The sequence below is a fragment of the Sporobolomyces salmoneus genome (assembly GCF_050403485.1).
Source record: "Sporobolomyces salmoneus JCM6883 DNA, S_salmoneus_JCM6883_v1_ctg51, whole genome shotgun sequence".
NCBI lineage: Eukaryota > Fungi > Basidiomycota > Microbotryomycetes > Sporidiobolales > Sporidiobolaceae > Sporobolomyces > Sporobolomyces salmoneus.
Genome location: NW_027481112.1, coordinates 1 through 13843, shown reverse-complemented (window position 1 = coordinate 13843; position 13843 = coordinate 1). Strand labels below are relative to the sequence as shown.

General features: G+C 49.5%; 6 protein-coding genes across 6 annotated transcripts; 4 read left to right on the top strand and 2 right to left on the bottom strand.

The window, feature by feature from the left end:
• Positions 1-738: 738 nt before the first annotated feature.
• Positions 739-3414, top strand: JCM6883_002414 (uncharacterized protein; the record flags this gene model as incomplete). Its single annotated transcript, XM_076634072.1, has 3 exons — positions 739-2430; positions 2499-2724; positions 2798-3414. The coding sequence occupies 3 exons, from the start codon at positions 739-741 to the stop codon at positions 3412-3414; spliced, it is 2535 nt and encodes an 844-aa protein (XP_076485912.1).
• Positions 3415-3773: 359 nt separating this feature from the next.
• On the top strand, positions 3774-6095 carry JCM6883_002413 (arginine--tRNA ligase; the record flags this gene model as incomplete). The annotated part of the gene is made up of 7 exons (XM_076634071.1): positions 3774-4037; positions 4102-4522; positions 4591-4752; positions 4822-5186; positions 5275-5531; positions 5597-5652; positions 5713-6095. 7 exons carry the CDS (start codon positions 3774-3776, stop codon positions 6093-6095), a joined length of 1908 nt encoding a protein of 635 aa, XP_076485911.1.
• Positions 6096-6349: 254 nt separating this feature from the next.
• JCM6883_002412 (uncharacterized protein) lies at positions 6350-7153 on the top strand (the record flags this gene model as incomplete). Its single annotated transcript, XM_076634070.1, has 2 exons — positions 6350-6598; positions 6665-7153. The coding sequence occupies 2 exons, from the start codon at positions 6350-6352 to the stop codon at positions 7151-7153; spliced, it is 738 nt and encodes a 245-aa protein (XP_076485910.1).
• A 587-nt stretch (positions 7154-7740) lies between these two features.
• On the bottom strand, positions 7741-10566 carry JCM6883_002411 (uncharacterized protein; the record flags this gene model as incomplete). Its single annotated transcript, XM_076634069.1, has 1 exon — positions 7741-10566. One exon carries the CDS (start codon positions 10564-10566, stop codon positions 7741-7743), a length of 2826 nt encoding a protein of 941 aa, XP_076485909.1.
• A 309-nt stretch (positions 10567-10875) lies between these two features.
• On the bottom strand, positions 10876-12976 carry HOS2 (histone deacetylase HOS2; the record flags this gene model as incomplete). The annotated part of the gene is made up of 5 exons (XM_076634068.1): positions 10876-11701; positions 11771-12031; positions 12106-12263; positions 12334-12396; positions 12707-12976. The coding sequence occupies 5 exons, from the start codon at positions 12974-12976 to the stop codon at positions 10876-10878; spliced, it is 1578 nt and encodes a 525-aa protein (XP_076485908.1).
• Positions 12977-13741: 765 nt separating this feature from the next.
• Positions 13742-13836, top strand: JCM6883_002409 (uncharacterized protein; the record flags this gene model as incomplete). The annotated part of the gene is made up of 1 exon (XM_076634067.1): positions 13742-13836. A coding segment is annotated over one exon (95 nt), but the record flags the coding sequence as incomplete, so codon positions are not given.
• Positions 13837-13843: the final 7 nt, after the last annotated feature.

Here is a 13843-nt window from a genome sequence, read left to right as displayed (position 1 = left end):
CGCAGGACAGTGACAGCAGGGTGTTGATAGAGGTCTCAGGACATACTGTAAGTCTCGTCAGTCTGTCTCGAGGGAATTGTCGCGGTGGAGGGAGCGATCAAAACAAGTGCTGGATCACGGGAAGAGAGCGGAACTCCCTCATCGCGACGAAGAGTGAGGGCATTTACCGCTCTGTACTGACTGCTATGACCTCTACTGTACGTGATAGGTACCGCGACTCGAGCTCCTTTCAGCGCTTTCTCGGAACATTCGACTCGAAGAACGTTCCAACTCTCTCTCTTCGACCTCACCCAGCGACAACCGACTCAGAGTTGCCGCCTGAGATACTACCTCTCTCCTCGTGATCTCTTCCTTCCGCCGCGACTTGACCTCCCATCTCGGTTTCCCCTCTCCTTCTACCTCGCGCCTCTCTCCTCTCGACTTCTTTCGCTCCCTCCTCGTGATACGACCTCCACCGTGACAGCCAACTTTTACTTCGTTGCCTCTTCCGTGAGTTCACACGTTCAAGTGCTCCGCTGCAGCCCTATCGTTCTCTCGAAACCTCGGCCTCCGCCCCACTTCCTCTTCATCCCTCGCGATCGAGCGCTCGCAACGGATGCAGCTATAGAGTACTGGCTGCGATCCATACAAGCGAGAAGCCCTCGACAACCACACTCGCTCTCGTCGAAATCGCAATTGACTGATTCTCCTCTTTCTTTCGGTCTCGCAACAGCCAGTCACCAGTCAGAAATCTCAGTCATGACTACCTCGTCACCACTCACTTCCTCTACGACAAAACCTCATCTCTCTTCCCTCTCCGTCGGTCCAACTCCTCGACCTCCTCCATCCCTCCCTTCCGCTTCTCCCTCGACAACGACTCGTCGAATCACTTCATGGGGCTCGATCAACTCAGAGAGTGGACTCAGCGCATTTGGAGAAAGAGGAATGACTCCTTTACCGAGTCCGATGGATAATCGAGAATGGGGTTTCTTGCCTCATCATCATTCTTCGAGCTCCGGTGCTGGCGTACCGGGTAGTTGGGGGAAGAAGAGTACGAATAGTCACAGTAGGAGATGGGATGGAGGTGATTTCGCAGGAGAGTCTCCGTCTTCAGTCGGAGCAGGAGGAGGAAAAAGTTGGATGTCGAATTTTCACCAACACCAGTCGTCCCCTTCGTCCTCTCATCATTCTCCGCATCTACCGACCACGACAACCACTGCATCTTCATCTTCGACGACCACACCGACAGCAGCGGCGAAAGAAAGGACGGAACCGACTAGATCGAAAACTTTATCGTTTTTCGATTCTTCATCTCCTGTCATCGCTCCTTCTGGATCCTCCTCGAGTCTCAACACGAATAACGATCCCTCTTTCCTGCTATTGTCACCTCCCCCGAATCCTCCTTCGAGAAACAACTCGCTGAACTCGAAAAAACCGACATACCAACCAAATCGACCTCGATCTTCCTCACGTCTCTCGATTTCCGACCTACCCGATCCTCTTAGAAGTTCAACGACGAGTACTACGGGCAGTACGAGCTGGTTGGAAGATTTCTCGCCTTCTTCCGGAGGTGGATGGAAATCGCAACAAGATGGAGGCGGAGGGGGCGGAAGAAGAAGAGTTCCTTCGATCGGAAGTTGGTCGAATGAGGTTAATAAAGCCGTTAGATTACGGACTGATACGAACGGGAGTAGTATCACTAGTACCAGTACGAACGATGGAGAAGACCCGACTCCGGTCGAACGGAGGCTGTTCATGGATTTAGACTCGTCGTTAGGAGGGGCGGAAACTGCGAGAAATAGTCCGGATCGACCGAGGTTAAGTCAACTCGATACGACTTTCAATGAACCTCAAAGACTAGGAATGATGGGAAGATCAAGAGAAAGATCGATTTCGAATACTTCGACGGGATCGATTCCTCCTTTTAAACCACTTTCCTCTCTACCTACCGCAATCGACGACCCTTCTTCTTCGGCCAGTCATTCGAACGCGAGAACAGCTAGATTCCTCAATCATCACGATACACCTCCTTCGAGCTCGACAAAGAGGGAAAGTTCACCAAGTTATCGAGATTCCCCTCCGCCTCCGATCGACCTCTCTCAGTTACCGAAACGTGGCTTCTTAGCAGCTCCGAATACTGGAAAAGGAGGTCAAGCCACACCGAGAACTCCACCGAGTATGGAAGAATTACAGAAAATTATTGGAGGAACTTCGATTAATGACCCTTCGACGACGACGACGAAGAGAGCAGGAGGTGGGATCGAGAAAGGTGATCGGATAGGGGATTACGATGTCGTGAAACTATTGGGGAAAGGAGCGTTCTCGAGAGTCGCATTGGCGCAGAAGAGACCGGAAGAGAAGGAGGTTGCGTTGAAATTGATGGAGAGGAAAAGTTGTGAAGGGAACGAGAGGATGAGGATCAGCGTGTTGCGTGAAGTTGAAGTACTCAAGGTCAGTCTCCTAGCTCTCGATCTCTCGTCGCTCGGCGGAAAACTGATTTCCGTTTTGACCGCGAGTAGAATATCTCTCACCCTTCACTCGTTACCCTCTCGTCCTCGTTCTTGACGCCATTGTATACGGTACTTGTATTGGATTATTGTCCAGGAGGGGAATTGTTTGATTTCTTGGCGGAATTTCATTCGAGTTTGACGGAAGGATTGGCGAGGAGAATGTTTGGAGAATTATGTGATGCCGTTGGATGGATGCATCGGGTTGGATTGGTGCATCGGGATATCAAGTTAGAGAGTACGTACACTCCAGTATCTACCGTCCCTCGAGCAAAGGAGGAACTGATGAAACTTTGTTTGTGCGAGAGTAGATATTCTTCTTACGACTCGATTATTCCCTCTTCCCATCGCCGGCTCGACGAATCCACTCGATCATCTCCCTTCTCGCTTCCTCAAACTAACCGATTTCGGCTTATCCCGATTTCTAAACCCTTCCTCTCCCTTGCTTCAAACTCGTTGTGGATCCGAAGCTTACGCCGCTCCCGAATTATTGATGGGCAAGTTATACGACGGTACAGCGACGGATAGTTGGGCGGTAGGAGTTGTCCTCTATGCGATCGCGACGGGAGGATTACCGTTCGTTGAAGAGGAGGAAGTTTCGAGAGAAAAAGGGGAAGGATTGGAGAGGAGAGTTAGTACGAGAGGGGGGAGGAAAGGGTATTTATTAAAGATTGCGAAAGCTGAATACGGTTGGCCGACAGGGGAGAACGAGGGATCTGGATGGATCGACGAGAGTTTGAAAGGATTGGTTGGGAAATTATTGGTGAGAGATCCGACGAAGAGATGGAGGATTGATGGATCGCAATTATGGGAACATGAATGGATGACGAGGAGTGAAGGAGGGGTAGACAGAGTTGAAGGGGTTGTGAGAGGGAATCCGAGCGCGAGAGGAGGAGATCAAGTCGATTTTAATGATTCGAAAGAGTGAAAGCTGAAGTGCAAGGTTGTCTCTAAGTTGTTGTCTGTAACTATGTTATCGTTCTCTGCTTCTCGAATGAACTCGAACGGTCAACGTCGCGACGCAGAGAGGGAGTTCGATGTCGATTAGACTCCAATTGAATTAGACTGCAAAAGCACTAGTTGACTCTCTCTTTCTTTCGAACTTTTGACTCTCCCTCTTCGACAAACCTCAGTCTCCAGTTCAAGACGAGGGTCGTTACTCACTCCTTCACTCGACGCCTGTTGACCTCTCAGCGTCGCCCTCTCTTCGTCCTTCCCTCGAATCGTCCTCGAAATCTCATCACTAAATTTCTTCCTCCTTCTTTCCCTCCCATCTCTCTTCGCAAGATGTCTACCCTCCCTCCTTTCGCCTTGCCGGAAACTCCTCAACTACCTGAAAGTCACCCGGAAGTACCAGCACTCGACGTGTTCAAACTCGCATGCGCTCAATATATTTCTTCGACTTTACCCGAAGTGACTGTCGAGAAGGCGTACGAAGGTGTCGAGAGTGGAAAGAGTGGGAAGAATGTTCTTGGGGACTTCGTGGTTGCTGTACCGAGGTTCAGGTTGAAAGAGAAACCGAATGTCGTTGCAGAGAAACTCGTCAACGAGGTTAGTTCACTGTCTACGCTACTCTGATTACTCGTTAGCTGACTGAGGATGAGTGTACTTGCAGTTTAAACCGACTCCTTACCTCAGCGCGGCGAAATCTGCCGGAGCATTCGTTTCTTTCAACGTTGAACCTACCGCATTCGCCTCTCTCGTCCTTAACCAAATCAACCACCAAACCTATCTCCTCCCTTCCTCCTCTCCTTCCGACGTCGCCTCGAAGTTCGCCTCTCTCAATCTCGACCCTTCCCAAGCCGATCAACCTCCTCAAGGTCTCTCCCTCCTGAAAAAGAACGGTTACGGTACGAACAAACTTGGGAATGGACAGAGTATTATCGTAGAGTTTTCGAGTCCGAATATCGCGAAACCTTTTCATGCGGGACATTTGAGGTCGACGATTATTGGGGCTTTCCTCGCGAATTTGTACGAGGCGAATGGGTTTGATGTTTTGAGGATGAATTATTTGGGGGATTGGGGTAAACAATTCGGTATGTCTTAACTCTCTCCCTTGAACTGTTCAGACAAGAAGGGAGCTGATGACATGAGAATGAGGTAGGTATTCTCGCGGTTGGATTCGAGAAATATGGATCGGAAGAAGAGTTGAAGAATGATGCGATTACTCATTTGTATGATGTTTACGTCAAGATCAACAAGGATGGAGAAGACGATCCTACGATTCATGATCGAGCGAGGGAGTTCTTCGTCAAAATGGAAGCAGGTAAATTACTTTCTCGACTCGTTCTGCGCCCGTTCGATTGACTCACCTCGTTCGGACGTTGACTTTCAGGCGACGAACACGCTGTCGGATTATGGAAGAAGTTCCGAGATCTCTCGATCGTTAAATACAAAGAAACCTACGCCCGACTCAACATTTACTTCGACATCTATTCTGGCGAATCTCAAGTCTCTCAATCTTCTCAAACGAACGCACTCGATTCTCTCCAAGCTTCCGGCATCGTCGAAGAAAGTCAGGGAGCTCTGATCGTAGATTTGGAGAAATGGAAATTGGGGAAAACTATCGTCAGGAAGAAGGATGGAACGAGCGTTTATATCACGAGGGATATTGGTGGTGCTTGGGAAAGGTATGAGAAGTTTAAATTTGATAAAATGGTTTATGTCGTCGCGAGTCAACAGGATTTACATTTAGCTCAAGTTAGTCTCTTCTCTCTCTCTCTCTCTCTCGAATCGATTCGAATGGCGTGACTGAGACTGACTCGTTCGCTCACTCGACGTGCTGTAGTTCTTCAAAGTTCTCGATTTGATGGGTTACGATTGGGCGAAAACTCTCCAACACGTCAATTTCGGAATGGTCCTCGGCATGTCGACTCGAAAGGGAACCGCCGTCTTCCTCGAACAAATCCTCAATGAATCGAAGAGGGTCATGCACGAGGTCATGGCGAAGAACGAGGCGAAATATAACGCGATTGAGGATCCCGATTACACTAGCGATAAGTTGGGAATTACGGCCGTTAAGATTCAGGACATGTCGGCGAAGAGGTGAGCACTCCTACTATTTCAACAGTGTAGATGTAATCGTTGCTGACTCGTCTCGCTCGTCTCAGGATCAACAACTATGAGTTCAAGTGGGAACGAATGACTTCTTTCGAAGGAGATACCGGTTCGTTCACTCTCTTTTCTCACTCGATCACAGTCAACTGACACTCGTACGCTCATTCAGGACCCTACCTCCAATACGCACACGTCCGACTCTCTTCGGTCGAACGCAAGAACGCTCCCGAACTCGTTCTCCCTCCTCCTTCCGAGCGTTCGAAACTCGACATTTCCTCTCTCGCCTCTGAACCGAAAGCTCGCGAATTGATCATGTTGATCTCTACGTACCCTGACGTCGTACAAGCCGCACTCAAGAGTTTGGAACCGTCGACGATTTGTACGTTCGCGTTTAGGTTGTGTCATGCGATTTCGAGCGCTTGGGAAGTTTTGATCGTGAAAGGTCAGGAGAAGGAAGTTGGATTGGCGAGACTTTGGTTGTATGTTTGTGCGAAGGATACACTCGGGAACGCTATGAGGTTGTTGACGTTGGAACCGTTGGAGAGGATGTAAAACGAAAACGAGGAGGGTTTTTTTCGCTTAGAATTCTGTCAATTCCAGCTTCTGTCTCTGTTCTCTCTCGGTTTATTGCTTTCTGTCGTCGTTGTCGTCGTCAAGTGAGAGAGTGACTAGCTAGCGTGGAAATTTGCGAGAAAAGGATGATGCGCTCATTTGAAACGGCGAATTCCTTGGATTTGGATTCCTTCTTCCTTTTTCGAGTCTTCTTCTTCCTTCTTCTTCTACTTCACTTACCTGCTCAACCGATCATGTTCACTCGTCCACTCACCCGCTCTACCCGTCTCCTTCTCTCTCTTCCTCACCCCACGTCTTCCCCTCTTCTTTCATCACCTCTCCGTCTAGCCTCTTCCGTAGCTGCCGCCGACTTACCTCGAGCTCCTCCACACGATAAGATCCCGTTCAGTGCGCCACCGAAGGATGAAACGAGGGGGGATTTGGGTCAGGTTCATTTACCCGATATGACGGATAGAAAGATCGAACCTATCGCCCTGAAGATCGTCAGTACTCTCTCTCTAATCTGTTCTGAGTGGTACTGATCGTGAGAAGCTGGAGGGAGGGAACAGCCAGCGGAACCAGACTCGTATCGAACGAATTCGAAAGAAGTTTCAAGTTCCGAGAGTCAATTAGAGGAAGACGGAGATCAGTTCCCGACGATGAGGGAACCTAAAGTACATACGGTCTCGGCGAAGGAGACTTATCATGGAGGAGGACCTTCGGTAGCGGCGAATTCGGCGGATGATACGTTTGAAGCGTTTGAAGGCGATCATAAATTAGCTGCTCAAGCTCAAGCTCAATCTCAATCGACGAGAGAGGACGGAAAGGAGAAGGAGCATGGTCACCACGAGAAGGGTGGGAAGAGTCACTCTCACTCGAGCTCGAAGGGAAAGGGAAAAGGAGATCATCATCAATTCGAAGGGAAAGCTCTGAACGAGGAAGAGAGGAAAGGATTGTACAAGCTCGGAGGGATTCTCGTTGCGGGATGGGTTCTGGGAGGCTTGACGAGACCTTATAGACCTCAACATCCGGAGAAGGAGAAGAAGGTTGAGGTTTGAGAGGAGAGAAATCGGAAAGTTTTGTTATCAACTAGTTTTTTTGTTCGTTTTTCGTTCGGTTCGCATTGTTTTGAGTCGTTCCCTCTCATTCTTCGTCGAGAGCTCGCTCAAGAGCTCCAAGAGCTTCTCGTAACAATGTAACGGATTCGTTTCTCTCGAGATTGCGCCCGAACGAGACGAGAGAATTTTGTACAACTTTTGTTTCGTTTCGTTTCGTTACGGCACATCAGGAACGAGCGAGAGCGAGAGTGAAAGAAGAACGAGATACGAGTAGACAAGATTAGGTAGGCAACATACAGAAAAGTAAAAGAAAGAATCGAGGAGCGAAAGAGGAATACGTGAGAGAGAGAAGAGTGCGGATCAACAGAAACGAGAAATCGAAGATTGAGAAACGAGACGAGGTGCAGTAAGAGACGGGAAGTAATAGAGCGATTGGAGAGAGTGTGCGAGAATGAGAGAGTCGAAAACAAGCGAGAGAAGATCGGAAGAGAGAGAGGGTTCGAATCTGTCGATTTTCGAGAGAAACGAGTGAGTTCAACGTTAACGAGACAAGAAAAGAGATAACTCACGAGGATGAAACTCGAAATCTACAATCCCGGTTTATGGCCTCTGATCCTGCCATGTCTCAACAACGCATCTTTTCTCGAAAAAGTCCCACCACACTCTTTACATTTCCATTCCTTCGTTTTTCCCGGAGGTAATTTCTCCCCTTTCATAGTCACTCCATGGATCGTTTCCTTGTGACGAGCCAAATCGTATGGTCGTCGGAAAACTACTCCACAAACGGTACCCTCGATGGGGTGGACGAAATCGCACGAAATTGAAGTTTTCGAGGATGAACTCGAGGCGGAGGGTTTCGACGAGGAGGCGGAAGCTTGAGAGGTAGAGGCGGCGGGAGCTCGTCGTCGACGTTTCGGAGCGGGTGCAGTAGATTCTTTCTGCTTCGAGGTTCGACGGGTAGAAGAGGAAGCGGCGGAAGTTGAAGGAAGGGGAGCGGGAGTATTTGATCCTGAATGATACGATTCATCCGAGTCTTGATCGACAGCGGCGGAAGCTTTCTTCGATACTTTTCGAGAAGGAGGAGGTGCGAAACCGGGAGTATCGTCGTCTTCGTCGGGCTGATCGTTTCGATATTCATCCGAAGATTCTTCGACGTAATCTCCTTCGGCGTCTTCTTCCTCGAGTGCGAGTCGAGATCGTTTACGTTGTCGTTTCGCTCGACTCGTCGAAGGAGTCGCGTCGTTATCGTCGTCGTCATCTTGATCAGCGAGGCCGAAAGAAGGATCGTTCGAATCGAGTTGAGATTGTTGTTGTTGTTGTTGTTGGAAACCGGCGAGGGCGTTCGCAGCTGCAGCACGTCGAGGAGTTGAAGTACCGGAACCGGAGATGGAGGGTTTGAATGCGGGAGGTGGAGGAGCGAATTGAAGGATTGGAGCGTGAGAAGGGGGAGGAGGAATGAATGAAAATTTCGGTTCTTCTTCTTCTCGATCTTGTTCCTCGTCTTCTTCTTCTTTCGTGTTGCCGCCTCGAGGGAGAACCCATCCACTCGACTGTTGATTGTATTCCTCCTCCTTCATCGATTGATTGAATCCGAATTTCGTTTCTTCCTCTCCGAATCCCTTTCGTACACCGAATCCAGTCATCATTTTCTCGTCCTCTTCCTCATCTCCCGTCACTTCAGTCGATGACGACGGCTCCTCCTCTTCTTCTTCATCATCATCTTCTCCTCCAACTAACCGTCTTCCCGAATTCGAACGTCGAGTTGCCCAAGAAACTGCGTTTTGAGGGACTGAGAATGGATGATTCGACGTGTGATGAGCTCGAGACGATAAGGTCGAATTCGAGAGAGAATTCGAAGTCGATTCCGAGTGGAGAGAGGAGGGTTGTTGAGGTGAAGAAGTGTTTCGAGAAGAAGAAGAATTCGTCGTCGTCGAGATCAAAGAGTTCTTGTTGTTCGCAGTCGATGAGGCAGATGTCGGAGTCTTCTTCGTTTTCGATTGTTGAGATTGTTGTTGAGGAGAAGCCGGCAAAGGAGCGAAAAGTGAATGTCCCACTCCAACTCCGAAATCCGATCTCGCTAATTTCCCATCCTTCGGATCTAAATCGTGTAGTTTCGAATCTATTACTGGGTAATCTAGGAACGCTTCTTGAGGTGAAACTGTGCCTAAGACTGCTGAAGAAGGAGAAGCTGATGGAGTTCCACCGTTTCGAGCGAGGGAGACGTCGGAATGAGCGAGAGCAGAGATCGCAGGTGAACGAGGAGACGTCTTCGGAAGTGTCGTACGAGGTGTAGGTGTCTTGTCACGATCGACGAAAGCAGAAGCGAATCCTGAACCTCCTCCTCCTCCTCCTATTGAAGATCGAGCATAATTGTTCACCGAGTTGTTCGAAGGTAAGGAAGGCGGATTCATCATTGAGAATTGACCTGGACTCGACTCGGATCCGGATAAGGCGAGAGCTCGTAAAGGACCTTTGATCGAGGATAGGTCGACGTCGAGTAAATCGCGAAGAACTCGATCGAGTAGATCGGATTGTTCCGAAGGGAGTAGAGGGTGATCCGTATGGGGAGCCTGATAGAGTGACGAAGAAGATGACGATGAGGCGTAAGGACTCGAGAAGAGGGAGAACGAGGAAGGATCGAACGAAGTAGAATTCGAAGGAGGAGGAAGGGAATAATTCAGAGGTTCTTCGACGAAGGGAAGGTTCGATTGAGCGTATTGTTGAGGAGTTGGGAGATACTGCGAGGATGATGACGAAGAGGAAGAAGAAGAAGAACCGGAATGAACGAATGAAGGCCAATGAAGATTCTCTTGAGTTTTCCTTCGCATCGGTCGAGGTACTTCTGGAGGCGGTACCGAACTCGCCCTTCCTTCTCCTCGATAACTACTACTTCCCGAATTCGAACTGCTTGCGGCGGCGAGGGAAGGTCGAGGAGGAGGACGCATGAATGAAGTCGAAGTCGAAGACGGAGAAGGAGGAGAATCGACTGCTGAAGGTGAACCTCGATCTGAAATGAGATCGGGTACGGTAGCCGTGTTTGGATCGATCGAACCTAGTTGTCGTTTGATCTCTTCGGCTTCATCGTCGCCGTTTCCATTTGAAGAAGTAATTCCCGCTCCGATACCTCCGAGGGGATCTGAAGGACCGAACAACTGGAAGTCTTGACCTAGTCCGGTTGATTGACTCTTTGATGGGTTGAATTGAGCGAATGGGTTGCCGATGTTGAGGGGAGCGAAGTTCGTCATCGAAGAAGAGGAAGAGGGAGAATTCTGTTGCAGCTGTTCGAGTTGAGCAGGGTACGAAGTCGGTAGAGCATTGTACTGCTGTTGAGCGGGTGCTTGAGGGGGGTAAGGGAACTGGAGAGGTTGAGGAGGAGGCTGATAGTGAGAGTAACGAGGTTGAGAATTCGACATCCCTAGAGCGAGAGAGCGAGTTAGCTATCGAGTGAAAGTGCACTATACTGATGAGACTCACGATCGAGTGATGTCGGATGAGTGTCGAGTGCGATGTGAGAGAGAGAGCGAATGGTGACCTCAGCGACTTCAAGATCTTTGAGTTTCTCGCGCGACTCTCGATTGAACGATGAGCGGGATCGAATAGAATATATGAGTTCATGACAACAACATTGAGCAAGTAAGGGTAACACTAGAAAAAACAAAATCACTCGACAAAATCGAAAACTCTCGAACGACCTCTGAAATCGCTTCTCTCGACGGAAGCCATCATTCCTTCATCTCTTGACCTCCTATCGTCTCATCCTCGTCGTTCCCTCTCATCTCCCTCGATCCCGCGTTTTCATCATCATCGTTCTCGTCGATAAACTCTCGTTCGTCCATCCCTTCTTGAACCCAACTCATCAATCCCTGTGGTACTTCCTGCATCATAACCGACGGAGCTCCATGCATGTACCTCAACCTCTCGAGTACTCCCTCCCTGATCCGCTCAAGTGATCTCCGATCGTTCATGTTTTCAACTCGATTCCTTCCTCCAGCTAATTCCGGGTGAAGTTTCCAATCGGGCGAGAAGAAATCGTCGTAAGGAGTATGGGGGAGAGTGTTGGGTAAAGAGTTTTCGAGGCCAAGGAGGACGGAGGTTTCGTAAGTCCAACAACGGGAAACGTTTTTAATCGTGTATCCTCCTCCTCCCAAAACGATCAACGGTAAATTGAACGATTTGATGTATCGAACGCATTCACCGTGGGCGGCAATCGATAAGTTGAACGCTCCGAGTCGATCACAACCGAGGGAATCGGCTCCGCATTGAAGAACGATCGCGGAAGGAGAGAAAGTGTAAATCGTCGGTTCCATGATTGATTTGAATAGCGCGACGTAGGATTCGTTGTCGATGCCGTCTTGCAAAGGGACGTTCAAGGAGAAGTATTTCCCGAGAGAGTGGCCGAGTTCGTCGAGGTGTCCGGTACCGGGGAAGAAATCGGGAGAGTATTTGTGAAACGAGACGGTGAGAACTCGATTCGAATTGTAGAAGGCTTCTTGTACTCCATCGCCGTGATGAATGTCGATGTCGATGTAGAGAACTCGAGTGTGAACTCTGTAATTCGAGCGAAAGAGGGTCAATTTTCGAAAGAACGGGAGGAAAAACTCGAGATTCGAAACTCACCTCAAAAGTTCCAAAATCGCTAGAACGATATCATTCACGTAACAGAACCCACTCGCTTCACTCTTCTTCGCATGATGAAGTCCACCCGTCCAATTGATCGCGATATCCGTCGTTCCTTGATTGATTTTCCTTGCGGCGAGGAGTGAAGCCCCGGCGTATTGAGCGCAGTAGTCGTACATGTCGGCAAAGATTGGACAATCGTCTCCGATATTGAAGCGAGTGAGAACTTGATTGAATTGTTGAACGTTTTCGGGAGTGACTCTGTGCAAGAAGTTTTCGACAACAGTTTGTCAGTAAAGCACCGGATGACATCTGAAGTCGTGAGCATATCGCACCTAGAGAGGAAGTCGACGTAATCTGAATCGTGAAACATTGATAGTTCTTCTTGCGTCGCAGCTCGAGGAGCGTACATTTCCATTTTCTTGTGAAGACCGTATCCGATTACGAGGTGATTTGTCAGGGTTAATCGATGAGGCTTCATAGGATGTCGTTCCTTTCGAGCGAAAGACGTTAGTGGGCGTTTCTCCGTCACCACCGAAGAGGAGGCTGAGAGGAAAACTCACTCCGAAATGATATTCTCCGACTCCTTTCGGAAAATAATACGAGACTCGAGGGGAAGAATGCACCTGTGGACGAAGTGAGATGCAAAGAGCGAGTCAGCGAGACGCGTTCGAGTGCCCGTGGGCTCGTTGTTTTGCTAGAGAACGACAGGATTTCGTCTCGAGTTCCCTTCCTTCGACTTTCTCGACCCGATTCCTTCAATCTTCGTCTTCTCGCATCCTCAACCTCGTGTCATCGAGCCTCCCCACCTAACTAAGCAGCAAGCCAACCTCAAAAGCGAGATGATTGCTGCCGTCGACTCGCCCGAAAGAATCGTGCTTCCTCGTCTTCCACCTCGATCGATTCCGAGACAAGCCAAGAGAGTTCGAGACTTACGCCTACAGCGCTCCCTCCCGTGAATCCACCTCTCCAGCTCTCTCCTTCCGTCGCTGTTCCCTCCCTCGACAAACTCGAAGTTCCGAAATCCCTTCCCCCTCCTCCTCCTAGCCAATCATTCACGATACCCATCTTTGCTGCGATTCCTGTTGATGTATCATTGCTCGTCGAGTCCGAGTGTAGAGGCTGGGAGTGAGGAGAAGAGTAGAGAGATGAGAGAGGGAAAGGGAGAGAGAAAGTCGGTAACGGATCGGTTGAGGACGCGACCATGTTGATTCTATAGGTCGTGAGTGTGTTCAGAGAGCGGTCGCGAGTTCACAGGCTCGTTGAGTGAGGGGGAGAAGCGAAACAGAGATCGAGTAGGGAGCTACAAAACGGCCAGGTTCATTGACTCCCTTCAGCATTCGACCGTTCGCCCTTCGCCCTTCAGCACTTCTACAACAAACGGCCAATCAAGGCGCCGGGTCGACCTGTATCGTCCTCTAGTTCACCTCACACTCACTCTGACGATCTTCCGATTCATCATTGACTCGTTGACCCCTCGACTGCACGATCTCTATGACCTCACTCGCCACGAACACTCATTCCCACTCTCTCTATCAACTGAACCTACCCCGTCCTTAGCCTGCGGCAGAAGCTCGTTCGACGCAGCCGTCAAGCGATCAACAAACTCTCGAATTCGTTTCAACACACTCGCGACAAGCAGGCAGCACGAGTATCTGCACAATCTAGCAAGACATTGAACAGACCTCAATCGCGAGTGACCCTCTGAAAACAAGGCAAGGGGAGGTGGAGGAAGGGAGTAGACAAGTTGGATTCGTAGCGGCGTCTCGCGCGAGAGTTGTGTCAGGGGACGAGTAGCTAGAACTCATTGATGCAATCAAGGCAGATGTAAAAGCTTACAGTACAAGGGCAGAAAGGAATCGAAAGAAGAAATGAAAACCGGGCTAATTGAAATTGCAAGTTCATGACGACGCCCGAACAGAGAATACGCGGAGAAGCAGCAGACGGGTACATGGCGAGTCGAGGAGTCTCATGAGCTTTGGGTTAGGGTTAGGGTTAGGGTTAGGGTTAGGGTTAGGGTTAGGGTTAGGGTTAGGGTTAGGGTTAGGGTTAGGGTTAGGGTTAGGGTTAGGG